At 56.1% G+C, this 24,594-nt stretch overlaps 2 protein-coding genes across 5 annotated transcripts in view; one reads left to right on the top strand and one right to left on the bottom strand.

Moving 5' to 3' along the window:
* Window positions 1-809: 809 nt before the first annotated feature.
* On the top strand, window positions 810-15,074 carry LOC116951084 (SPARC). Of its 2 annotated transcripts, XM_076073249.1 has the most exons (12): window positions 810-834; window positions 2,922-3,006; window positions 3,662-3,724; window positions 4,371-4,502; window positions 5,728-5,781; window positions 6,042-6,078; window positions 6,752-6,873; window positions 9,213-9,333; window positions 9,777-9,913; window positions 11,291-11,439; window positions 12,336-12,484; window positions 12,664-15,074. In XM_076073249.1, the coding sequence occupies exons 2-12, from the start codon at window positions 2,947-2,949 to the stop codon at window positions 12,690-12,692; spliced, it is 1,053 nt and encodes a 350-aa protein (XP_075929364.1). In that variant the 5' UTR covers window positions 810-834; window positions 2,922-2,946; the 3' UTR covers window positions 12,693-15,074. The 2 variants fall into 2 exon arrangements, with proteins under 2 accessions (XP_075929364.1, XP_075929365.1); XM_076073250.1 differs by lacking the exon at window positions 810-834.
* Window positions 15,075-15,532: 458 nt separating this feature from the next.
* The window catches only part of USO1 (USO1 vesicle transport factor), a 28,319-nt gene continuing 19,257 nt past the window's right edge, over window positions 15,533-24,594 (bottom strand). For all 3 annotated transcript variants that reach the window (XM_032969186.2, XM_032969188.2, XM_032969187.2), the window contains 9 exons: window positions 24,141-24,322; window positions 23,524-23,645; window positions 23,063-23,201; window positions 22,122-22,297; window positions 21,408-21,464; window positions 20,615-20,713; window positions 18,944-19,078; window positions 17,881-18,084; window positions 15,533-17,414 (listed from right to left, as the gene is read on the bottom strand). In XM_032969186.2, coding sequence (XP_032825077.1) covers window positions 17,319-17,414; window positions 17,881-18,084; window positions 18,944-19,078; window positions 20,615-20,713; window positions 21,408-21,464; window positions 22,122-22,297; window positions 23,063-23,201; window positions 23,524-23,645; window positions 24,141-24,322 — 1,210 coding nt within the window. In that variant the 3' untranslated portion in view covers window positions 15,533-17,318. The remainder of the gene's footprint in view (window positions 17,415-17,880; window positions 18,085-18,943; window positions 19,079-20,614; window positions 20,714-21,407; window positions 21,465-22,121; window positions 22,298-23,062; window positions 23,202-23,523; window positions 23,646-24,140; window positions 24,323-24,594) is intronic.

Here is a 24,594-nt window from a genome sequence, read left to right as displayed (position 1 = left end):
CGCTACGTTAGTGGCAAGAACCAGAACTCGATATTAAGCAACACTCCCCAAGGACAGCTGCTGCCTCACTCAGGACAAGTGGCAACTTCTCGCTGCTGATGATGATCCTGACGTAACTCTGCTGCTGATGGCGAAGCTGACGCACACTCCTGATAATTCGCTGTGTAACAAAAAAAACGTGTTCCTGGGTAGTGTTATTTCCTAATTGCTTACGCCTCAAAAGTACAGAAAATGGATATTATTCCCCACAAACTTTGCTTTTGTGAGCAGGTCAGTGATATATATTTTTTTATTTTCAGTGAGAAAACGTGTGCATGTGTGCCTTCTGTTCACATGAAGTCCTGGTCTGAAAAGCATAAGCAATTAAAACATAACAATCAGCACCCAGGAACAAATATGGTGCTACATCGTGTAATGCTTCTGCTGCTATGCAACTGCTAACAAGAGAACGTCCCGGGAAAACCAGGACAGGCGGCAACTCCGTCTGCTACCGATGATGACATATCTGCTGCCGATTGTGATAGCTGATCACAACTGCCGATCAGAACTACTGCTGCTGCTGCTGCGTTAGCGGCTGCGTTGCGAACGCCAACGCAGCCGCTCACTGCTGCCGCTGGTGATGTCAGTCAGAATGGAATCCACGAAGCTGCCCTTCCCCACTCGCACTGTACGGTCTCCACCAGAGACCCCGCGCGCCCTGGAAACCCGAACCCAAATAAAGAGGCTTTTGTGAGCGCCGCAGAGCGTGGGAGGGGTCCCAGGACATTTCACCCAGCAACAGCGTGCGGCATTGTCCCGTCTGCTCGTGCGGGCACACCGAGCCAGGCGCGGCGGGCACGTCCTGTGGTCGTCTGTGGTTCTGTGGTCGTCTGTGGTTCTGAATGTGGTTCTGTGGTTCTCAATGTGGTTCTCAATGTGGTTCTGTGGTTCTCTCTGTGGTCGTCTGTGGTTCTGTGGTTCTCAATGTGGTTCTGTGGTTCTGTGGTCGTCTGTGGCTCTGTGGTTCTGTGGTTCTCTCTGTGGTTCTGTGTGGTTCTCTGTGGTTCTGTGGTCGTCTGTGGTTCTGTGGTTCTCAATGTGGTTCTCTGTGTGGTTCTGTGTGGTTCTGTGGTTCTCCGTGGTTCTGTGTGGTTCTCTGTGGTTCTGTGTGGTTCTCTGTGGTTCTGTGTGGCTCTGTGGTTCTGTGTGGTTCTCTGTGGTTCTGTGGTTCTCTGTGGTTCTGTGTGGCTCTGTGGTTCTGTGTGGTTCTGTGTGGTTCTCTGTGGTTCTGTGGTTCTCTGTGGTTCTGTGTGGCTCTGTGGTTCTGTGTGGTTCTGTGGTTCTCTGTGGTTCTGTGGTTCTGTGTAGTTCTCTGTGGTTCTGTGTGGTTCTGTGTGGTTCTGTGTGGCTCTGTGGTTCTCTGTGGTTCTGTGGTTCTGTGTGGTTCTCTGTGGCTCTGTGGTTCTCTGTGGTTCTCCGTGGTTCTCCGTGGTTCTCTGTGGTTCTGTTCTGGCCCAGGTCACGCGGCCGCCGAGCCGGGTCCCACCGCGGTCTCGGTGGGGGCGGCGGAGAGGCGGAGTTCTGGCCGGGGGGGAGAGGGGTCTGGTGGTGGGGGGGGGGTCTGGTGGGGGGGGGGTCTGGTGGGTGGGGGGGTCTGGTCGGTGGGGGGGTCGGGTGGGGGGGGTCTGATGGGGGGGGGTCGGGTGGGGGGGGGTCTGATGGGGGGGGTCTGGTGGGGGGGTCTGGTGGTGGGGGGGTCTGGTGGGGCGGGGTCTGGTGGTGGGGGGGGGTCTGGTGGAGGGGGGGGTCTGGTGGAGGGGGGGGGTCTGGTGGAGGGGGGGGTCTTTTGGGGGGGATCTGGTGGGGGGGTCTGGTGGGGCGGGGTCTGGTGGTGGGGGGGGGTCTGGTGGTGGTGGGGGGGTCTTGTACAGGGATTCTGGGACGAGGGGTCCCGGGGAATGGGGTTCCAGAGGGAAGAGAGTTTTGTAGAGGGGCGTTAGAGAGGGGTCCTGGGAGTCGGGGCCGTGGGGGAAGACGGGGTCCCTAAAGAGGAGTCAGGTCCCAGGAGAGAGCTGTGTACAGGGGGCCTGGGAAGCGGGTTCCCAGGACATCCTGTCGTGGGGTCCTGGGAATAACTTCTGGGATGTGGTGTTCGGGGACTCCGAGGGAACTGGGTCTGAGCCCAGAGCTCCATCAAATGACCGCTTGCGATCACGGACGAGTGAAGCTGCGCGAGGTTGGTGAGGTTGGTGTGGGGCCGTCCATAAATGACGTCACGCAACTAGGGAGGAGGGGGGGGTCAGACATTTGTGACGATGTGTGACGAGGGGGGGGGTCAAAAATCGCGTCACGTCATTTATGGACGGCCCTGACGAGGTTCGTGTGAAGGTAGCCCTGGTGAGGTTGGTTAAGGATGGGTGGGTGAGGGCTGGTGAGGCAGGGTGAGGGCGGTCCAGGTGAGGGTGGGTGAGTGAGGGTGGGGCTGGTGAAGGTGGGTGAGGTGTGGAAAATGAGTGGTAAACAAAGCCAACGCATTTGTGCACGAACTTATCCGTGTGTGCTCACACAAAAAGCACTTGCCCCAAAAGTATGTTAAGGCCTATATGGGGGATCTTTGTCTTTGTATCTATGTGTGCGGGGAGCGGTAGTGTAGTGGCTAGTGCTACTAACCCGGTGACCCGAGTTCGATTCCCACTCACGGCCAATACCGTTTGCGATTATCTGAACTGGTCATGGGCCTCCCTTGGGTCTACTCAGCCTCAAATGAGTACCTGGTGCGGTGTGTAAACATCGCCACTGGGGAGACAAAGGCGGCCGGGCGTGGTGCTGGCCACCCACCCCCTCGTGTACCGTACCGGCCTTCATAGGTGCTCGCTAATAGTACTTGCCCCACAGTCTGTTAAGGCTATATTGGGGATCTTTGTCTTGTTTTTGTGTATCAGTGTGTCTCCCATCAGAGCTGTCACCATGAAGCTGTGGGCACTGCTGCTGCTGCTTGGTCTGGCAGGGTCAGCCCTGGCCGTCCCCGTGAGTCCCTGCACACATGGGCACTCCTTTCACACATCTGGGAAATCACAGTACAAACCTGCTCGCTGTTAGTGCACACCCAGGCTCACCTGGGCCACTGTCGTCTCACCTGGGCCGTTGTCATCTCACCTGGGCCACTGTGGTCTCACCTGGGCCACTGTGGTCTCAACTGGACCACTGTGGTCTCACCTGGGCCACTGTCGTCTCACCTGTACCACTGTGGTCTCACCTGGACCACTGTGGTCTCACCTGGACCACTGTGGTCTCACCTGGGCCACTATCGTCTCACCTGGGCCACTGTGGTCTCACCTGGGCCACTGTGGTCTCACCTGGGCCACTGTGGTCTCACCTGGGCCACTGTGGTCTCACCTGGGCCACTATCGTCTCACCTGGGCCACTGTGGTCTCACCTGGGCCACTGTGGTCTCACCTGGGCCACTGTTGTCTCACCTGGGCCACTGTTGTCTCACCTGGGCCACTGTGGTCTCACCTGGGCCACTGTGGTCTCACCTGGGCCACTGTGGTCTCACCTGGGCCGCTGTGGTCTCACCTGGGCTGCTGTCATCTCACCTGGGTCACTGTGGTCTCACCTGGGTCACTGTGGTCTCAGCTGGGTCACTGTGGTCTCACCTGGGCTGCTGTCTTGGCATTTGCAGGCGATGGATGAGTACGAAGCAGATGTCCGGACCGGCGATGACGACGCCTGGAACCCGCCCGGAGTAAATTCCCCATCACACACGCAGACAAAGATCCCCTGGCTATCCTCGACAGACTGCTAGGGCGCAAACCAAAAGACACGTGCAACCACTGTCCTTCACCGCTAAAGAGCCCTGAAGTCACCACTACGCTGGTGCCAGGCTAGGCGCATGTGTGCACACAAACATCCCCTGTAAAGCCTTTAACAGACTGTTGGGGCAAGTGCTGTTAGCGAGCACCTATGAGGGGCCGGGCGGCCATCGCCACGCCTGGCCACCTTTGTCTCCCCAAGTGGCGAGTCGACCTAGGTGAGGCCCAGGAACGGTTTAGATAATCGTCACGGGTGTTTGTCGCCGTTGGCGAGAATCGAACTCGGGTCGCCAGGCTCGTAGCGCAGTGCGCTAGCGACTGCGCCACCACTCCCCACTCGACACGTACTACAAACGGACACACGCACGCAGCACGACCACGAGGAACCAGGACGAACACTTTGATCACCGCGGAGACTCCTGCACAACAGTCGTCCAACGCTGGACACGCGCCGGCCTTAATAGGCGCTCGCCAATCGGGGGCTGGAATTTTGTGGGGGGGGGGAGGGAGAGAGGGGGGCTGTTGCGGGGGGTTAGAACAGGAGTCGACAGTGGGGGTCCCCACGTGCTCTCCCATCAGGTGCAGGAGTACGACGGAGACGTGGAGATCCAGGAGGAGACCGCGGGAGAGGAGACTGGGGGGGAGGAGGAGGCGCAGGAAGAGGTCCAGGATGAGACCGGAGAGGAAGAGATGCAGGAAGAGACTCAGGGTGTGAGTAACTCTGTGGGGGTCATGAAATGTGGGTTAGGGCAGGGCTCGGTAAACCTGTGGCTCCGGAGCCGAACGCGGCTCTTTAAATATTGAGGGGGGGGGGGGGTTTCTCCGAATTCTAAAAAAAAAATCAGCTTTTGTTATTTTTGGTTGACGACCCCTGACCATGGGAGTCAAGTTTACAATGGAAGTCAAGTTTACCATAGAAGTCCAGCTTACAATGAGAGTCCAGTTTACCATAGAAGTGCAGTTTACCATGGGAGTCCAGTTTACCATAGAAGTGCAGTTTACCATGGGAGTGCAGCTTACAATGGAAGTCCAGTTTACCATAGAAGTCCAGCTTACAATGAGAGTCCAGTTTACCATAGAAGTGCAGTTTACCATGGGAGTCCATATTACAATGGAAGTCCAGTTTACCATAGAAGTGCAATTTACCATTGAAGTCCAGCTTACAATGGAAGTCCAGTTTACCATAGAAGTGCAGTTTACAATGGAGTCCAATTTACCATATAAGTCCAGCTTACAATGAAAGTCCAGCTTGCAATGAAAGTCCAGTTTACAATGGGAGTCCAGTTTACCATTGAAGTCCAGCTTACAATGGAAGTCCAGTTTACCATGGGAGTCCAGTTTACCATATAAGTCCAGTTTACAATGGAAGTCCAGTTTACAATGGAAGTACAGTTTACCATGGGAGTCCCAATTTACAATGGAGGTCCAGTTTACAATGGAAGTACAGTTTACCATGGGAGTCCCAATTTACAATGGAGGTCCAGTTTACCATGGGAGTCCAGTTTACCATGGGCAGGGGTCAGCAACCTGCAGCTCTTTAAGGACTGCTTCGTGACGTTATCGATTATGGACCTCCGTTTCGTATTCACCACAGTACATTTCGGCACTAGGCCTATTTAACTTTTACGAAATTTGGTTGCCAACCTCTCAGTTAGGGTGAGGCTTATGGGCTCCATTTAAGGATGCGTTAAAGTTATAGTTAGGTTAAGGGGTTACGGGTAAGGGGTTAGAATTAAGGTTAAGTTGGGGTTATGGGTTAGTGCTAGAGTCAACACATAGGGTTTAGGTTAAGCGTTAGGATTTGGTTTGGGTTAAGGTTATGGTTAGGGTTTAGGTTAGGCTCTGGATTTGGTTTAGGGTTTAGGTTATGGGTTAGAATGAGGGTTATGGGTTCTGGTTAGGGCTACACATGAAGAGTGTATCTCTGTGCCCGTAGGACGCGGTGGTGGTGGAGGAAACTCCAGTGGTAGAGGAGGAGGTGGTGATTGAGGTATGAACTGAATTCACACACGCCTCACTCCTGCTCTAGAGTAACGGATTCTCACACAGGCCTCACTCCTGCTTAAGTCAAGGACCCTCACACAGGACTCACTCCTGCTCTAGCGTAATGGAGACTCACACAGGCCTCACTCCTGCTCTAGAGTATCAGAGCATGACACAGGCCTCATGCCTGCTCTAGCGTAATGGAGACTCACACAGGCCTCACTCCTGCTCTAGTCGTGTCTAACGCGTGTCCTTCTCTTCCAACAGGAGTCGGAAGAGGAGGAGGAAGAGACCCCCCTCATCAGTAAGTCCTCACGTCCTCACGTGCTCTTGTCTCCCTGTCCCTTTGTCTCCGCATCCCTGTGTCTCCATGTTCCCATGTATCTGTGATCCCATGTGTATATGCATCAACCTCCTCACGTTATCCTCGTCTCCGTGTCTCAATGTCCCCATGTCCCCATAACCCCTTGTCTCTGTGTAGACCCTTGCCTGGGGTTCAATTGTAAGTCGGGCCGGCTGGCATGTCCCCGTTTCTGAATGTCCCCGTGTCCCCGTGACTGCACATCTCCATGTCTTAATGTCCCCATGACCCTGCGTTCCCGTGGTGTCTCATTGTCTCGGTGTCTTTGTGTCTCCATACCTCAATGTTCCCGTGACCCCATGTCTCAATGTCCCCGTGACCCCATATCTCAATGACCCCGTGACTCCATGTCCCCGTGTCTCAATGACCCCATGTCCATGTGTCTCAATTACCTGTGACCCCGTGTCTCCGCATCACCGTATCCCCGTGTCTCAATGTCCCCATGTCCCCATGCCCCCGTGTCTCAATGACCCCGTTTCTCAATGACCCCATAACCCCGCATCTCATTGACCCCGTGATCCCGTGTCCCCGTCACCCCGTGTCTCCACGTCCCCATGACCCCGTGTCCCTGTGTCTCAATGACCCCGTGATCCCACGTCTCCGTGTCTCGGTATAGACCCGTGCCTGGGGTTCGCCTGCAAGCCGGGCCGTGTGTGCGAGGTGGACGTGGAGTCGCGTCCTGTCTGCATCTGCCAGAGCGCCGACACCTGCGAGTCAAGCAGCAGTGTTGACACCATGGTGGGTGATGCCTTCATCGTCAACGCCACCATCGTCATCATCGTCGTCAACATTGTCAACATTAACGGCAACATCAACATCGTCATCGCAGCCAACAATAACAATTATCCGCAATTAGTTTCTGTTGGGTTAAATCGTGTCGTAGGTATCATGTAAAACGTTTAGCAGTTCCCCTCCACCACCCAGCGACAGAGCCAACCAAATCAAGTTGCTACGTCAGTGTGCTCACACGCCAAGTGATTTGATTTCTCTGCCATACCAGAGAAGGATGGGGATGGGGGGAAGGGGGAGCAAGGGGGGAGGAGGAGGGGTGTTGAGAAGCGAACAAAATGTTGACGATTGTCTATCCGAGGTTTCGCTGGCTTATGACGTCCACCATCATCGCCTGTTCACAAGAGCTCAGCTCCATGCTGGTGAAAGGCCTTTTTTTATGAAACTAACAACAACAACCGTACCACCATCGGCAGCAACATCGTGCTGTTGATGTCGATAGGTGGTGATGGTAGCGGTGCTATTGTTGATTCACTTTCAGTTTGTTATTTTGGTATAGTCCTGTGAGCCATTCGGCTCTTGAATCGGGTGCAACCACAACAAACAAAAAAATAAAAACACAAACAAGAAAAACATCTTAAAGTGCGACTGTGCAAACAGAAACTCCATGAAAAAAACATCAAAATATTCCTGAAAAAAGCACTGTACACCAACGCTGTGTGCAAAAAATCCCAGTGGTATGCAAGTCAAACAACAACAACCACAAGAAAACTTAGATTAAGGACGTCAGTCTAACTCCGTACTACAACAAAACAAACATGTCCAAACCAAAAAACTTTTCGAAATCACCAAAAAATAAAGCCATAATTGCAATGTAACAGTGATCATAGGGACTGTGACCGAATTTTTACAAAAAACTACATAAATAACATGTAACACCAAATCCTAGAGCCATAGCTGGCTGCATGAGTTACTCCACAACAACAGAAGCATCAGTCGGAGTATCAAATTTTTCAACGCACCTTTAAGATCAGCACGCTAAATCAAAATACAGATAATACTTTGCAGCGTCATCCGGAGCGAAACATTTTATTTTACGCCAATGAATAGCAGTGGCAGCTAGGGGTGTACAACTCCTCTAGAGCAGTTTTGAGAGAAGATCTCATTGGTAGCGATTCAAGTTGCAGTTTATTGGCAATAGCATTCCAGACCCTGGGGGCATCAATAGCAAAGGCCCTTCCTCCAGTTTTTGTACGGCAATAGGGAATGTGAAGCTGTTAAATGAGCGAAGGCCTGAGGTCAAATTTGTTCTTCGAAACAGAGAGGAGATCCAGCAGGTAGTCTGCGGATCTTTTCGTAAGTACATCGTGAATAAATAAGATCTGGTGTACAAGCCGTCGAACATTAAGAGATGTTAAGTTTGACCCAATGTAGAGATCACAGTGGTGAGTCCTATATGGGCAGTTCAATGTAAATCTTAAGGCCGAGTGATAGATGGAATCAAGCTTCTTCAGTACAGTACTTGGGGCTGATTTATACACGATGTCACAGTAGTCAAGTAGAGGCAGTATGGTAGCTTTTATCAATTCCAAACGGAACATTGGGGGGAAGCAGTGCTTATGTCGATACAGAAAACCAATTTATATTTTTGTCTTTTTACCAATATAATCAATGTGATCTTCAAAATTCAGTTTTGAATCCAGGATGACCCCAAGATACGTATAGATCTTGACTTGCTCTATTTGATAATTATTTAAGGAATGAAATTGGGGAAAAATAACTTCCTGCTTTAGTCCTGGTGAGAAGCATAGCACCTTGGTTTTGGAGGTATTCAGAACTAGTTTAAGAGCAACTAGCTGATGTTGTAGTTTGTTGAAATCACCCTGTAGCTTAGCAATCACGTCATCCGGAGAGAGGTCAGCAGTAATCAGTATCGTGTCATCTGCAAAAAGATTTATCCTGGAATGATCCAGGTCAGTGCGGATGTTGTTGATGGTGGTGATGATAGGGGTGGTGCTGTTCTTATTGATGTCTATGGTCGTCTAGATTGTGGTGCAGCTGTACGGCACTTATAACCACATCCACTTAATGATGCTGATGATAATGTTGTTGATGTTGATTGTGGTCGTGCAGTTCTGCAGCACGGATAGGCACACATGCTCAATGATGGTGATGATGGTGGTATTGTTGGTGATATTCATGACGATGATGATGATAGTGGTGGTGTCGATGATAGGTATGTATGTTGAACTTTCTGCAATGTACATGGCCAAACGTGCAAATCGGAGATGCAATGATGATGCCGTTGATGGTTAATGACGATGATGGTGTTGATGGTGGTGGTGCAGCTGTGTGGCACGGACAACCACACATATCCGTCGCGCTGCCATCTGGATGCCCACCGCTGCGCCCTCGATGGCACCAAGAAGGGGCGGCACCTGCACCTCGACTACATCGGGCCCTGCAAGGGTATGCAAAGACAAAGATCCCCCGCATAGCCTCAACAGGCTGTTGGGGCAAGTGCGGTTAGCGTGAGCAGCACCTATGAAGGCCGGCACGGCACACGAGAGGGCGGGTGGCCAGCATCACGCCCGGCCGCCGTTGTCTCCCGAGTGGCGGTGTTTGCACACCGCATCAGATACTCACTTGAGGCCGAGTCGACCTAGTGGGGGCCCAGGACCGATTCAGATAATCGTCACCGGTGTTGGCTGTGAGCAGGAATCGAACTCGGGTCACCGGGTTTGTAGCGCGGCGCGCGGTGTGATGGCGCGTGCGTCAAACGGGTGTCTCCAGTGACGTCCGGTGACGTCCTCCGTCGTGCTCTCTGTGATGCTGCTCTGATGTCACTGCCCTCCCTACCCCACCTCCCCCCACGTCCCCCCACCCCCCACCTCCCCCCACCCGGGGCACAGAGATCACGCCGTGCCTGGACGTGGAGCTGACCGAGTTTCCCCTGCGGATGCGCGACTGGCTCAAGAACGTCGTCGTGCAGATGTACGAGAGGGATGAGGAGCGCGGAGAGCTGCTCACCGACAAGCAGAGGCGCAAGGCACGGCACGGGGGGGGGGTGCAAGGGGGGCAGGGGGGTACAGGAGACACGGGGGTGGGGGGTGGGGGGCAAGAGCGGTAAGTAGGGGGGTATATGGGGGGGTACAAGGGGGGGGGTGCTGTGGAAGCACGGGTAGAACGAGGGGGTACGAGGGGGTGGGGCGTTATACGGAGGGTACGGGGTGAGTGGGGTGGGCAAGGGGCGGTATGATTGTGTTTATGGGCGCTTGTGACAAACCTCGTGTACGGAGACAGGGCCGGGGCTCATTGGCTGACTGACTGACCGACTGCCTGTCTGACTCGTTAAGCGTCGGGGAGTCTGACTGACTGGCAGACCGACTCACAGGCTGGCTGGGCGGTCACCCGGCTGAGCGGTGGCGCTCTCGCGGGTTGGGTTCGACGTCCGTGCTTCGAGTCGCACAGCCCGTCCCGGTTAATACTGCCGGTGCGCTGTCAACCGTGAAAATACCATGTGCCCGTACGTTTCACGGTGAACGATATAGGATAGTCCCACCGCCCCCCACCCCCCTGCCATGAAGTCACCTGAACAAGAATGTTCGGCCGTCGTGTGCCGGCGCCACGGTCCGAATTTGCCAAATTACACCGCGGATTACTGGACTGGGTAAAATAAAATAAAAAACATTTGGCAACATCGCCCCGCACCACGATAACTGCCGCGGGCTATGCCCGCATCATCAAACACAGCGACGTGGGTTGTTGTGCAAGTACAGTATACGTGTGTGTGTGTGTGTACGAAAAATAAAAAACAAAGAGCGGTAGCGTAGCGGTGAGCACGCTACGCTCCGAACCCGGCAACCCGAGTTCGATTCTTGCTCACGGCCACCAACACCAGTGACGATTATATGAATCGGTCATGGGCCTCCCCCTAGGTCGCCTCAGCCTAAAATGACTACCTGGTGTGGTGTGTTACCATCACCCCTGGGGAGACAAAGGCGGCCGGGCGTGGTGTTGGCCTCCCCACTGCCTCGTGTGCCGTGCCGCCCTTCATAGGTGCTCACTTAACAGCACTTGCCCCAGCAGTCTGTTCAGGCTATACCGGGGATCTTTGTCTTTGTACGTAAAACGGAGTTGGCCGAACATCTCGATGTAGGACCACAGAGCTTGGGCAATTGTTGGTTGGACGGGGGGCGGTTCTAGCTGTCTTCCCCGCTCGTCCGTGGTTTCCCGCGCCTCTGGATCGCTCTCCGGCTCTCGCTCTGTCCGAGAGGGAGCAGAAAGCCGTGGGGCGCGTTGAACAACGGCGTTGTTACTTGACGACCGATTGGCCCGGTTGCCGTGTTGCCCGTACACGTGTGAATTGCTCGCTGCGCTAACCACGTCGGGCGGGGCGTGGGGGGGCGGCGTTTGGCTTCCGCAGTTGCGGAAGATCGTGAGCGACGAGCGGCGCCTGCGGCAGGGTGACCACACGCGCGAGCTGCTGCAACGTGACTTCGTCAAGAACTACCGCATGTACATCTACCCGGTGCACTGGCAGTTCGCCCAGCTCGACTCACGCCCGGCCGACAGGCAAGACGACGGCGCGCGGCACCGGCACTTAGCAACCGCCGCGTAGCAACCGCCGCGTGGCAACCGCCGCGTAGCAACCACCGCGGAGTGTCCGTACATGGTGCCAGCACATGGGCATACAACACGTACCCCCCACAGGATACCAGCACCCTGCACGATGAGCATCTCTACGCCTTGTAGGTGCCTGTCCCACTCACCCGGTGTGCTGGGCACCCTCCAGGTACCTGTGTAAGTACCTGTCCCACTCACCCGGTGTGCTGGGCACGCTCCAGGTACCTGTGTAAGTACCTGTTCCACTCACCCAGTGTGCTGGGCGCGCTCCAGGTACCTGTGTAAGTACCTGTCCCACTCACCCAGTGTGCTGGGCGCGCTCCAGGTACCTGTGTAAGTACCTGTCCCACTCACCCAGTGTGCTGGGCGCGCTCCAGGTACCTGTGTAAGTACCTGTCCCACTCACCCGGTGTGCTGGGCGCGCTCCAGGTACCTGTATAAGTACCTGTCCCACTCACCCGGTGTGCTGGGCGCGCTCCAGGTACCTGTGTAAGTACCTGTCCCACTCACCCGGTGTGCTGGGCATGCTCCAGGTACCTGTGTAAGTACCTGTCCCACTCACCCGGTGTGCTGGGCACGCTCCAGGTACCTCTGTAAGTCCCTGTCCCACTCACCCGGTGTGCTGGGCACCCTCTAGGTACCTGTGTAAGTACCTGTCCTACTCACCCGGTGTGCTGGGCACGCTCCAGGTACCTGTGTAAGTACCTGTCCCACTCACCCGGTGTGCTGGGCACGCTCCAGGTACCTGTGTAAGTACCTGTCCCACTCACCCGGTGTGCTGGGCGCGCTCCAGGTACCTGTGTAAGTACCTGTCCCACTCACCCGGTGTGCTGGGCGCGCTCCAGGTACCTGTCCCACTCGGAGCTGTCCCCGCTGCGGGCCCCGCTGGTGCCCATGGAGCACTGCACCACGCGCTTCTTCCTGCGTTGCGACGCCGACGGAGACCGCCTCATCTCCCTGCCCGAGTGGGGCGCCTGCTTCGGCCTCCTGCCCGGTACGTGGGCCCCCAGTGGGGACTTGGTGGGACCCGGGGGGGGGGGGGGGACCAGGGAGACCCAATGGGACCATGGTGGAGATGACGACATCGATGGTGGTGATATTGATGATCGTCAGTGATGTGATGTTAATGATGGTGATGTTACTCGTGGTGCTGATGATCTCTTTGTTTTACAGACGACGTGGACGAGGCTCTGCTCTTCTAAGCACCTCCACCCTCCCTTCCGCCCCCTGCCCCGCAACAACAACAACACGTGCAGCAACCCCACCACATGCCTTCACCTCGTCATGCACAATGACAGCCCATCAGCTACAAGGTTTCTGTAATGATGCCGATTATTAATTTGTAGCGATGGTGATCATGTCGGGGTGAATGACGACGACGATGATGAAATAATGGGTGGTGATGAATGAACGTTGCTGGTCAAGTTGCCGATGATGGTGCCTGTGATGATGCCGTCGGCGATGATGGCGACGGTGATATTTCTATGGTGATCTTGTCAGCGTTGGCGATAGTTACGCCGCCGCTACGCTGACCGGTAATGGTGCTGGTATATCACGAGGATGCATTCACGGTAGTAACATGGTGGCGAGGACATTGCTTGATTTCAAGGTGGCCGATGGTGACGATGGCATCACGGTGGTGACGTTGATGTCATCGGTGGTGACGACGGTGATGATATGAACACGATCACAGCTCCGCCTAAAGATGCCTCCCCCCTTCCTGCCTTCAAGGTCACCGCAGTCCCAGCAACCCCCCTCCGTAAACATGGAACGCTGCTGGCTCAACGAAGGGACCAGCCACGTGCCCCAACGTTTCGGGGGGGCAACGTCGGGGCACGTGTTTGCGCACCGGCTTATAGCGCGTGGTCCCCTCGCCACCACCGCCACGATTTAAAACCAATTAACTCCTCGCGGCCTCCGTTGGCCACACGATAGGGCGGCTCTAAGGTTTTGTTTTTTTATACACACATAGCGGTTGACGTTAGAGCGGCGGGGGGGGAACCACACCAGGGAATGTGGCGCGCGGGTCTGCACCCCCTGGGGCCACTGCGAGCCTCGCCGCCTTTTCTCTTTCAACTGCCGTGAAAGCAAAGGGGGAGGGGGGGGAGGAGGCTGTCTCCCTCTCACGGTTGTGCTACGGCTTCCCCGATTCAATCGATAGATCGGTCGGTCGGTCGCGGACCGAGGGCCTCTCGCGTAAACAGCGAACGCGCCGGGGGCATGGGGGGGGGTTTGAGGCGCCGTGTTGCGATGGAGACACGCGGGGAACCCGGCCGGCCTACCACGGAGACCACTCGCACTGGTAGTGCAACACTGTAGAGGTGTACCACTCTGTTCAACACTGTAGAGGTGTACCACTCTCGATGTTCAACACTGTAGATGTGTACCACTCTGTTCAACACTGTAGAGGTGTGCCACTCTGTTCAACACTGTAGAGGTGTACCACTCTGGATGTTCAACACTGTAGAGGTGTACCACTCTGGTAGTGCAACACTGTAGAGGTGTACCACTCTGTTCACCACTGATGAGGTGTACCACTCTGGTAGTGCAACACTGTAGAGGTGTACCACTCTGTTCACCACTGATGAGGTGTACCACTCTGATTGTTCAACACTATAGAGGTGTGTCACTCTTGATTGTTCAACACTGTAGAGGTGTACCACTCTGTTCACCACTGATGAGGTGTACCACTCTGTTCACCACTGATGAGGTGTACCACTCTGGTAGTGCAACACTATAGATGTGTACCACTCTGATTGTTCAACACTGTAGAGGTGTACCACTCTGTTCAACACTGTAGAGGTGTACCACTCTCGATGTTCAACACTGTAGATGTGTACCACTCTGTTCAACACTGTAGAGGTGTGCCCCTCTGTTCAACACTGTAGAGGTGTACCACTCTGGATGTTCAACACTGTAGAGGTGTACCACTCTGGATGTTCAACACTGTAGAGGTGTACCACTCTGTTCAACACTATAGAGGTGTACCACTCTGGTTATGTAACACTATAGAGGTGTACCTCACTGTGGTTATGTAACACTATAGAGGTGTACCTCACTGTGGTTATGTAACACTATAGAGGTGTACCTCATTGTGGTTATGTAACACTATAGAGGTGTGCCTCACTGTGGTTATGTAACACTATAGAGGTGTACCTCACTGTGGTTATGTAACACTATAGAGGTGTACCTCACTGTGGTTATGTAACACTATAGAGGTGTCCCTCGCTGTGGTTATGTAACACTATAGAGGTGTGCCTCACTGTGGTTATGTAACACTATAGAGGTGTCCCTCACTGTGGTTATGTAACACTATAGAGGTGTACCTCACTGTGGTTATGTAACACTATAGAGGTGTGCCTCACTGTGGTTATGTAACACTATAGAGGCGTACCTCACTGTGGTTATGTAACACTGTAGAGGAGTACCTCACTGTAACACTAGCGGTGTGCTTGCATTCATAGCCCTACACTCGATAACCTCGTCCATCCTATCCCCTGCAGGTGCTTTTCTTATACTAACCTGTAACACGTGTTAATGGAGATAACTGTAACCACTGCATGATGAATAAATCTTAGTAAGTATGGCTGTGTGTGTTGTTGCTGGTCGACTGTTATGCAGGGGTTGTGTTTTATATACAAGTCTGTGGCTGGAGTATATAGTCTCTGGGTTGAGGAGTCTAAACAGTCACTCCCAAGTCTATTTTGTGTATTGTACCAGGTGAGGCCCACTGAGCTATATAAACCACTTTTTTCAGAAGCTACCTGGTCACAAATGGGGTAGCGCAATGAAGTGGCTCATCACGTGGAAATTTACAGCAGCCAAATGCCCTAAACGCGTGTTTATAAATGTGGAGGGGAAAAACCGGAGGACCCCGGAGAAAAATCCACGGGGAGAGAGACACGCAAACACCAAATATACAGCAGCAGGCGTCGGGGTCGGGATCGAACCCACCACCTCCTCCATACCAGGCAACGGAGTTAACATCTCCTAGCCACCGTCAGAAGCAGCAGCGGCACCAGAATCAACAGCAGCAGAATAGTTTGTCGTAGGAACGGCTTTATGAATCACATACGAAACCAACAGCCAGTGGCTGGGGGGGGGGGGGAAGGGCAGCCTCCAGACCGAGTAAATCGATGAAACCTAAAATATCTTCTTCTTGCGATCCAACACACATTCTCTATATGCACCAACGTGGACGCACGTCTTAAATACTACCACGGCACCCGCCTCGGGGGGGCCTATGGCCCAGGGCCCCTCCTCCCCACCACGTGCCACTGGGAGCGCTGCAGGCCAGCAGGGCGTGGAGGAGCACTGCTGCCCTGGTTCAGGCAGTGCAGCTGCCCTGGTTCAGGCAGTGCAGCTGCCCTGGTAGAGGCAGTGCAGCTGCCCATCACAGCCCTTGAGACCAACTCCATCTCTGTCCCTCGACCGGGCCCCCAACTCCAAACCCTATCGTTAACCCCAACCCTACGCATAACCCTAACCCAAACACGCTAAGCCTCAACCTTATCCAGAATTCTATCCATAATTTCAATAATATCTAAAATGCAAGATCAGACCCTATCCCAAAGGCTAAGCCCGGGCACTGTTCCCAACTCTACATCAAAACCACAACCCTAATCCTTCATTCCTAAGCCTAACCACAAGCCCTGCTAAAACAACTCTGCATAATGCTGACACTCATCAATCCCTTGTTCCCGTGCCCATGAATGCCGGGGGAGCGGAGGGGGGGGTCCACCACAGCCGAGCAACCAGTTGGGCCACCACGCCGCCGCTCTCGACGGGACAAGCGGAATTCCCCCGTCGCTCGCAACCGACGACGCGCTCAGCTCGCGGCCTGACTCCGGTGCGTTGGGGCAGCGGCAGCGAGCCCCGCACGGCAGCGAGCCCCGCACGGCAGCGAGCCCCGCACGGCAGCGAGCCCCGCACGGCAGCGAGCCCCGCACGGCAGCGAGCCCCGCACGGCAGCGAGCCCCGCACGGCAGCGAGCCCCGCACGGCAGCGAGCCCCGCACGGCAGCGAGCCCCGCACGGCAGCGAGCCCCGCACGGCAGCGAGCCCCGCACGGCAGCGAGCCCCGCACGGCAGCGAGCCCCGCACGGCAGCGAGCCCCGCACGGCAGCGAGCCCCGCACGGCAGCAAGTGCCAGCGCGCCCCGCACGGCCGCGCCCCTCTTCGTTACGCACGCGTCGTCTCTCTAGTAGAGTATACTTTGTATACATCGCAGTACACGGTCGCCGCTGCCGCTGTCACCGCCGCCGCCGTCGTCAGTCAACTCGTGAACACCGTGTGGACAATCTCGCCCCCGGAACACTTCTATTGTTCTACTGGGTTTCGTGAACAAACCGTCCTGCGGGAGGCATCTCAGCGCCGGTGGCGGGGGGCACGGCGATTGGAGGGATGGGTGCGGCGACTAAAGGGACAACCCTGGGGTGCCCCCCACTAGGGGGCCGGCCCCCCTCCGCACATCTCCCCCCCCCCCTCCCAACCCTCACCCCTGTCCGCTCCAGGCAGCGGTTTTCTGCACGAGGGTGAACGTTACCGGTGCCGCGCGTCGTCGCCTCGAAGCGGAGCAGGGAGATTGAAGACAAAGGGGGGATGGGGGTTGGGGAGGGTGGGAGATCAGAGTTGGAGATGAAGGTAAGGGAGCGAGCGGGAGATGAAGGCGGGGAGCGGGACGACGAAGGCAGTGGCTGGGGAGCGAGAGGAAGGTGGCTGGGGGGACGTGCGACGTCCTTCTGGTCACGGTTGCGCCGTTCCTCCTCTCTCTCTCTGTGTGTGTGGGGGGGGGTCGCCGGCGACGCGTGACGCGCAGCGCGACCCTCTCTACTCATCCGGGGAGTCGCCCCCCGCACCCTCGTCATCTCCGCCCTCCGAGATGTCGTCATCTTCATCGTCATCATCGTCCTCGTCGTTCTCCACCTGCCACGGCACGAGCGAGCGGTTCAAGGCGGCTACGGCACAACGAGCCACGGCCGTCACGACAACTCGACGTACCGAAGTGTCACCACGACACCACGCTCGGCGTGTCGGTCAACTCGACTGAACGTGCCACCATTCGTTACGTCGGTGTGCCACAACGCACGTGCCACAGTACCGACCCGGCATCAACGCAGTTTGTGCCGCAGTGCATCCCATGCCACAGAGCCCGTGTCATAGCACGTGGAACCCCCACACTTCCCACAGAGCCACGTGTCACAGTCGATGTTGTGTAACCAGGTGCCAACTCAAGAGAGGGCGTGACCTGGCCCACTGAAACTACCAGAGCGAAAAAAAAACAAAATCAAGCACAAGGCAAAATGAAGCCAGACATGAATCGGTGCCAAAACAGCCGCGTCAAGCGCCGTTGTGTTCGCGGTATTTGCGGTGCGTGCGGTGCGCGTCTCACCGCGTGTCCCAGCTCGCGCAGGCGGCCCTTGAGCGCGATGATCTTCTGGTCCTGGTCGGCGAGCAGCACTAGCAGGTCGTCCTGCTCCTTCCTCGTGTCGCCCGCCTCCTTGTTGAGGCGCACCACCTCCAAGCGCAGGCGCGCGGTCTCGCCCGCGCTCTCCGCCAGTGCCAGCTTCTCCTCCGTGAGCAGCCGCACCGTGTCCTGGGCAGAGACGCAGCCAACGTCACCACCACCGCCACCACCAGCACGTTCATAGTTAACAACATTATCATCACCACCACCACCAAGTCTACCGCCATCATCGCCATGACCACCACGAACGCCACGACCACCATCAACTCCATGAACACTTTCATCACCAAAACGACGACCATCACCACCGTAGCAACCACTTTCACAACTGTCACCACCACCATTCGTGATTAGCAATAGATAAGCGGATAATACGCCCCTTTCACATACATGTCCATTTTTCTTTACTCATCCCATCAGTGGCACGGCCTTCTGGGAGTGCATACATTTCAGCAGCAATGGTTGAACACAAGCACAACCCTGGACCGTATTTGGATACACGGTCTCATGTGTCAGGGACTACTTGAGCCAACACTGGTGGACTGCCAGAAATCCATAGGAAAGCCCCCCCCCTCTCTCTGCCAGATCGAATGTCCTACCGTCATCATCATGATCCATGGGCAGATTGCCCACAGGTGTCCACGGCACATTTCGTCATTTTGTTTCCACTTTCCCCTGTCTTGTGCCATTATGCTCAAGTATCACGACATCTCTCAGGCGCCGATCTCTTTTGTGGTCGTCAAGCCATTCTCGGCGAGGTATTCCCCCCCTCCCTTTCCAGTTCCTTACATTTTTCCGGACACCGCACCTTTTAATTTTCCTGCAGTTGTCCATCCGACGTCTGTGTCAAAATACCCAATGTCTGAGTTCGGACGCAAAATACGGTCATCATCATCCTCATCATCATCACGGTCGTCCACGAGAAAGCTGTGCGCGGACGGGCTCCCTGGCGCTGCCGGGGCCGGCTGTGCCAGGCGGCGCCCCCCACCTTGAGCTGCTCGTTCTCCTGCTCGAGAGCGGAGGCGTGCGACTCCAGCTCCCCCAGCTTCGCCGCGGCGCCACCACTCGCCGCGTCGCCGTCGCCAGGGGCCAGCGCCAGCCCGGGGGCGGACGCCCGTGCATCCTGTGGGGCGGGGGCGGGGGGTACGGGGGGGGTGGGGGGGCGGAGAACACCAGAGGCATGAGTGGCGCAGGTGGTCAAGTTCTGTAGCCTCTACAGGCGCCGTGAAGAGCGAGGACGTGCCTGATTTATAAACACGCTCAACCATGGTCTCTATATGAGGCTCTGGGGACTCTATGTGAGGCGATATGTCTCTGTGTGAATCTGTGCGTCTCTGTGTGAATCTTTGCGTGTCTGTGAGCCTCTATGTGAATCGGGAGTAGAGTGGGATGAGAGGTAGGAGAGTGGAGGGGAGTAGTGGGATGAGAGGTAGGAGAGTAAAGGGGAGTAGTGGGATGAGAGGTAGGAGAGTGGAGGGGAGTAGTGGGATGAGAGGTAGGAGAGTGGAGGGGAGTAGAGTGAGATGAGAGGTAGGAGAGTAGAGTGATGAGAGGTAGGAGAGTGGAGGGGAGTAGTGGGATGAGAGGTAGGAGAGTGGAGGGGAGTAGTGGGATGAGAGGTAGGAGAGTGGAGGGGAGTAGAGTGAGATGAGAGGTAGGAGAGTGGAGGGGAGTAGGGTGGGATGAGAGGTAGGAGAGAGTGGAGGGGAGTAGAGTGGGATGAGAGGTAGGAGAGTGGAGGGGAGTAGAGTGGGGTGAGAGGTAGGAGAGTGGAGGGGAGTAGTGAGATGAGAGGTAGGAGAGTGGAGGGGAGTAGAGTGAGATGAGAGGTAGGAGAGTGGAGGGGAGTAGTGGGATGAGAGGTAGGAGAGTGGAGGGGAGTAGTGGGCGGAGAGGTAGGAGAGAGTGGAGGGGAGTAGTGGGATGAGAGGTAGGAGAGTGGAGGGGAGTAGTGGGATGAGAGGTAGGAGAGTGGAGGGGAGTAGTGGGATGAGAGGTAGGAGAGTGGAGGGGAGTAGTGGGATGAGAGGTAGGAGAGTGGAGGGGAGTAGTGGGATGAGAGGTAGGAGAGTGGAGGGGAGTAGAGTGAGATGAGAGGTAGGAGAGTAGAGTGATGAGAGGTAGGAGAGTGGAGGGGAGTAGTGGGATGAGAGGTAGGAGAGTGGAGGGGAGTAGTGGGATGAGAGGTAGGAGAGTGGAGGGGAGTAGTGGGATGAGAGGTAGGAGAGTGGAGGGGAGTAGTGGGATGAGAGGTAGGAGAGTGGAGGGGAGTAGTGGGGTGAGAGGTAGGAGAGTGGAGGGGAGTAGTGGGGTGAGAGGTAGGAGAGTGGAGGGGAGTAGTGGGGTGAGAGGTAGGAGAGTGGAGGGGAGTAGTGGGATGAGAGGTAGGAGAGTGGAGGGAATAGTGGGGTGAGAGGTAGGAGAGTGGAGGGGAGTAGAGTGAGATTAGAGGTAGGAGAGTGGAGGGGAGTAGTGGGATGAGAGGCAAATCAATTGCGCAGGGGCAAATCAATTGCGGATCCTGAAGATGGCAACCGTGATTTTGAAACAGTGGTCATGATGAAGGTGGGTGGTGAATGTGGTGAGGGTCGAGGTGGTGAGGGTGACGATGGTGGATGCGGAGGTGGAGTCGGTGGATACGGTGACGTTGTGGACGTACTGCGGCTTGAAGTCGCTCCTGCAGGTCACTCCGCTCGCCCTTCAGTTGCTCCAGCTCCTTCTCCTGGGCCGACACCCGGCTCCTTAGGGCCTCCACCTCCTGTGGTCCCACCACACCAAGTGACACCACCACACAGTGGTGACACCACCACACACACTACGACACAGCGGTGATACAACCACACACAAGACCTCACAGCGGTGATACCACCACCACACCACGACACACCGGTGATACCACCACACACACACAAGACCTCAAAGCGGTGATACCACCACCCACACCACGACACACCGGTGATACCACCATACACAAGACCACACAGCAGTGACACCACCACACACACCACCACACAGCGGTGAGACCACTACACACACACAAGACCTCACAGCGGGTGATACCACCACACACACACCACGACACACCGGTGATACCACCACCCACCCACACCACGACACACCGTTGATACCACCACACACAAGACCACACAGCAGCGACACCACCACACACACCACCACACAGCGGTGAGACCACTACACACCACTCTCGTGTCCGTATCAAGTTACTGTCTGTCACAGGGAAGTCGCCGGCACGTGGGACGTTGTGACGTCACAACGTCCCGCAGGATGCAGCTTCGTCACCACGACCGACTACCCGTGTGACGGCTCGCTTTGCTCGGCCGCTTCCCGTCGACGCTCGGTACCTCGCCCGGCGACGGCCCAAGGGGGAGAGGTGGGAGAGGGGGGAGGGGGGGATGACCGGCGATGGCGCCCGGCAGGCCCCGCCGTGGTACCTGGTTGCCGGGGGCGTCTGCGTGGTCGCTGTCTCCCGACACCGCGACCCCCGACTTCTGCCGAAGATGACACGCGCGGTGGAGGGAGGGGGTGGGGGCGTCACAGGCGAAGGCGTGAGTGTCCACGTGCGGGTCGAGGTGTTGGCTTTGTGGTTTGCTCACGGTGCGTGCGTGTATGCGTATATGTGTGCGTGTGCACAGGTGGTGCAGCTGCCCGTCATCTCAGTCAGTCAACTCATGGCACCCGAGTATGTCCCGTGGACCTCCTGCGAGCGGGCGTTCGACACTTCACGTGGCCTGAAAGTGCACATAGCCTGGCACAAGCGCCGTGGTGACGTCACCGCCACTTAGTGGCGAATGGGGTTTGATGTTGCTGCGAATGCGTGAGAGTGGTGGCGCAGTTGTAAGCGCACTGCGCTCCGAACCCGGCAAGTTCGACCAGCGTTCGATTCCTGCTCACATCAAAAACCAGTGACGAATATCTAAACCAGTCCTGGGCCTCCCCCTCGTTCAACAGAGCCTTCCGTAATAACCTGGTGCTGCGTGTAAACATCAACATTGGGGAATCAACGGCGGCTGGGCGTGTTGCTGGCCACCCACCCCATCGTGTGCCATGCCGGCCTTAATAGGTGCTCGCGAACAGCACTTGCTCCTCCAGTCTGTCAAGGCTATAAGGGGGATCTTTGTCTTTGCGTGTGTGCGTAGGCGAGTCACCAGCGCGCCGAGCTGCGCCTCCCTCTCGGCGAGCAGGCCGAGGGCGTGAGCGGCACGCGTCCTCTGCTCCTCCAGCTCGGCACGCAGCCTCTGCAGCTGCTCGGCGGCCTCGTCCCCGTCGGCCCCGGCGCCCAGCCCGTTCACCTCCACGTGAGCGGCCTGCGGCCCGTCCTTTCCTGCCCGGCGCAGCCAATGGCAACGTCAACACTCGTCGCCAGAGGTCCTGCGCGCGTGCGCGCCTTTGTGCGTGCGTGCCGTGTACGTATGCGGTTGCGCAGCGGTTAGCGCGCCGCACTCTGGTGACTCGGTTCCTGCTCACGGCCACCAATGCCAGTGACGATTATCTGAACCTGTCCTGGGCCTCCCCTAGGTTGACTCGGCTTAAAATGAGTACCTGGCGGTGTGTATACATCTCCATTCGGGAGACAAAGGCGGTCGGGCGTGGTGTTGGCCACCCACCCCCTCGTGTGCCGTGCCGGCCTTCATAGGTGCTCGCGAACACCACTTGCCCCAACAGTCTGTTAAGACTTTAAAGGGGATCTGTGTTATCTTGTATGTCTATTGGCATCTGCCAGTAATTAATTATCAGTGAGTCATCTCAGTGAGCCAACCCATGGTACCTGGGTCTGTCCAGTTACCTCCTCCTGCCAGCGAGCCTTTGACATCTCATGTGGCCTCAAAGTGCACTTAGCCTGGCACAAGTGCTGTGGTGATATGCCACCACCACCACCACCACTTAGCGGCGAATGGCGGCTGTCGTTGTTTGTTCTTAACCCTTTCCAACGAATGTTCAACAAGTTTATACATAAGCACCTCCGATTAGCACGGTTGATTACATACAGTGCGATAGGAGTTCAACATACATACATAGATTAGCTCCGTCTCTCCGTCCGTCCATATCCTTTGTCTTTGTGTGCCCTGTGCGTGCGAGTGCGACTTACCGGCCTGAACCTTGAGCAGGTTGTACTGGTCCTTGAGCTGCTGTACGTGCGCCGCCTGCTGGCTCACGGTGGCCTGCGCCTGCTCCAGCTGCATGCCCAGCGACGCCACCTGTTTCTTCAACTCCCCGATCTGAGTGTCCTGTACCACGCGCGTCACGTAACACCACCTCCATCACGCGCATTACGATGCCCCACCACCGCGCCGAACTAAGTGTTATATTATTCATCACCGTGGCCCAATCAATACCGATACACGTGCGAGTCTACCATCACCCGATCCGAGCGTCCCGTACACCGATACCAGTACAGATCACGAGCTACCACTCCCTCCCACCCCTCCCCCAAATCCGAGTGTGCAGTACACGGGACAGCGCCACACATCGTTCTGCCACCACCGAGCCCCCACTCCGCACCCACGCCCCCACTCCAGTCCACACGGAGGGGTGGGCCGAGCCTCTCACCTGCTCGCGAATGAGCTCCTTGTACTGCGCCATGACGCTGTCGTGCTGCTGCATGGCCTTGTGCACCTCCTCCTCCTTGCGGTCCTCCTCCGCTGACTTCTGCACGGCCTTCACGATGGAGCCTGGGTTCGCCACGCGCGCGGGGGGAGGGAGGGGGCGCAATGAAAGGCGGTCTTGTCACAACCCCACCACTCGCTCAAACAAACCGACGGACGGAGAAGATGACAGACGGATGGGGCAGTCGACCTGACAGATGGACTACTGGAGAGACGGAGGAGACAATGCTGGCTTACAAGTGTGAGTATGAAGATAAGACAGGACAGGTTGGAAGGCAGGCATACAGACAGGTAGACAGAGTGACAGGCAGACATTTAAGGACAGATGAATCAACACAGAGACCGACTGTCATCTTTCTCTGTCTCTGTTCATCTGTCCGAGAGACACAGAGCGACAAACACACATGTAGACACGCAAGCAGACAAACAGACGAACCGTTCATCTGTCAGGTGAACAGAGGCAGTCAAGCAGACAGACAGATGAACAGAGGGACAGGCAGTCAAGCAGACAGACAGATGAACAGATGGAGATGTGGACAGGCAGACAGGCGGACAACGCACCCTCAATCTCGCGGACCATCTGCGTGAACTCGTGGTCGAAGAACACCTGCTCGGGCCCGGGGAACGCCGGCTGGGGCTTCTGCGACGCCTTGGAGTAGAGGTCGTGCTTGGAGACGGCCGCCAGCTTCTCCAGGAAGTTCTCCTTGCCGATTCGCTTCTCCACAAGCTGCTTCAGCTTCGGTCTGAGCCATCCGCAGCCAGTGGTTTAAGGGCGGGGGGGGGCAAAGGAGGTCCCACGCAGAGTGAGTGTTGTGACGCACAGGTCACAACAAAGGTGTAACACACTGATCACAGGGGGCATGGATATCCTCCGGGTTCTCCGGATTTCCTCCCATAGCAAGCCAAAAAATATATAAACCCATGCAATGTAACCGGTATTTGCCAAAAACCCAATGCTGAAAAATGACCTGTAAAAATTACTCAATTGGGATTACACGCAACAGCAACGTCCCAC

The sequence above is a fragment of the Petromyzon marinus genome, chromosome 41, assembly GCF_048934315.1.
Source record: "Petromyzon marinus isolate PM22_M1 ecotype Great Lakes invasive population chromosome 41, UKy_Petmar_22M1.pri1.0, whole genome shotgun sequence".
Lineage (NCBI taxonomy): Eukaryota > Metazoa > Chordata > Hyperoartia > Petromyzontiformes > Petromyzontidae > Petromyzon > Petromyzon marinus.
This window is presented reverse-complemented; position numbering and strand designations above follow the sequence as displayed.

What these genes read in the sequence shown, in the direction of transcription:
- LOC116951084 (XM_076073249.1), top strand. Translation starts at nt 2,947, where the DNA reads ATGAAGCTGTGGGCACTGCTGCTGCTGCTTGGTCTGGCAGGGTCAGCC. An exon ending in GGTCAGCCCTGGCCGTCCCC is followed by an intron (nt 3,007 to 3,661) that starts GTGAGTCCCTGC and finishes TGGCATTTGCAG; the next exon opens with GCGATGGATGAGTACGAAGC. An exon ending in GGAAGAGACCCCCCTCATCA is followed by an intron (nt 6,079 to 6,751) that starts GTAAGTCCTCAC and finishes GTCTCGGTATAG; the next exon opens with ACCCGTGCCTGGGGTTCGCC.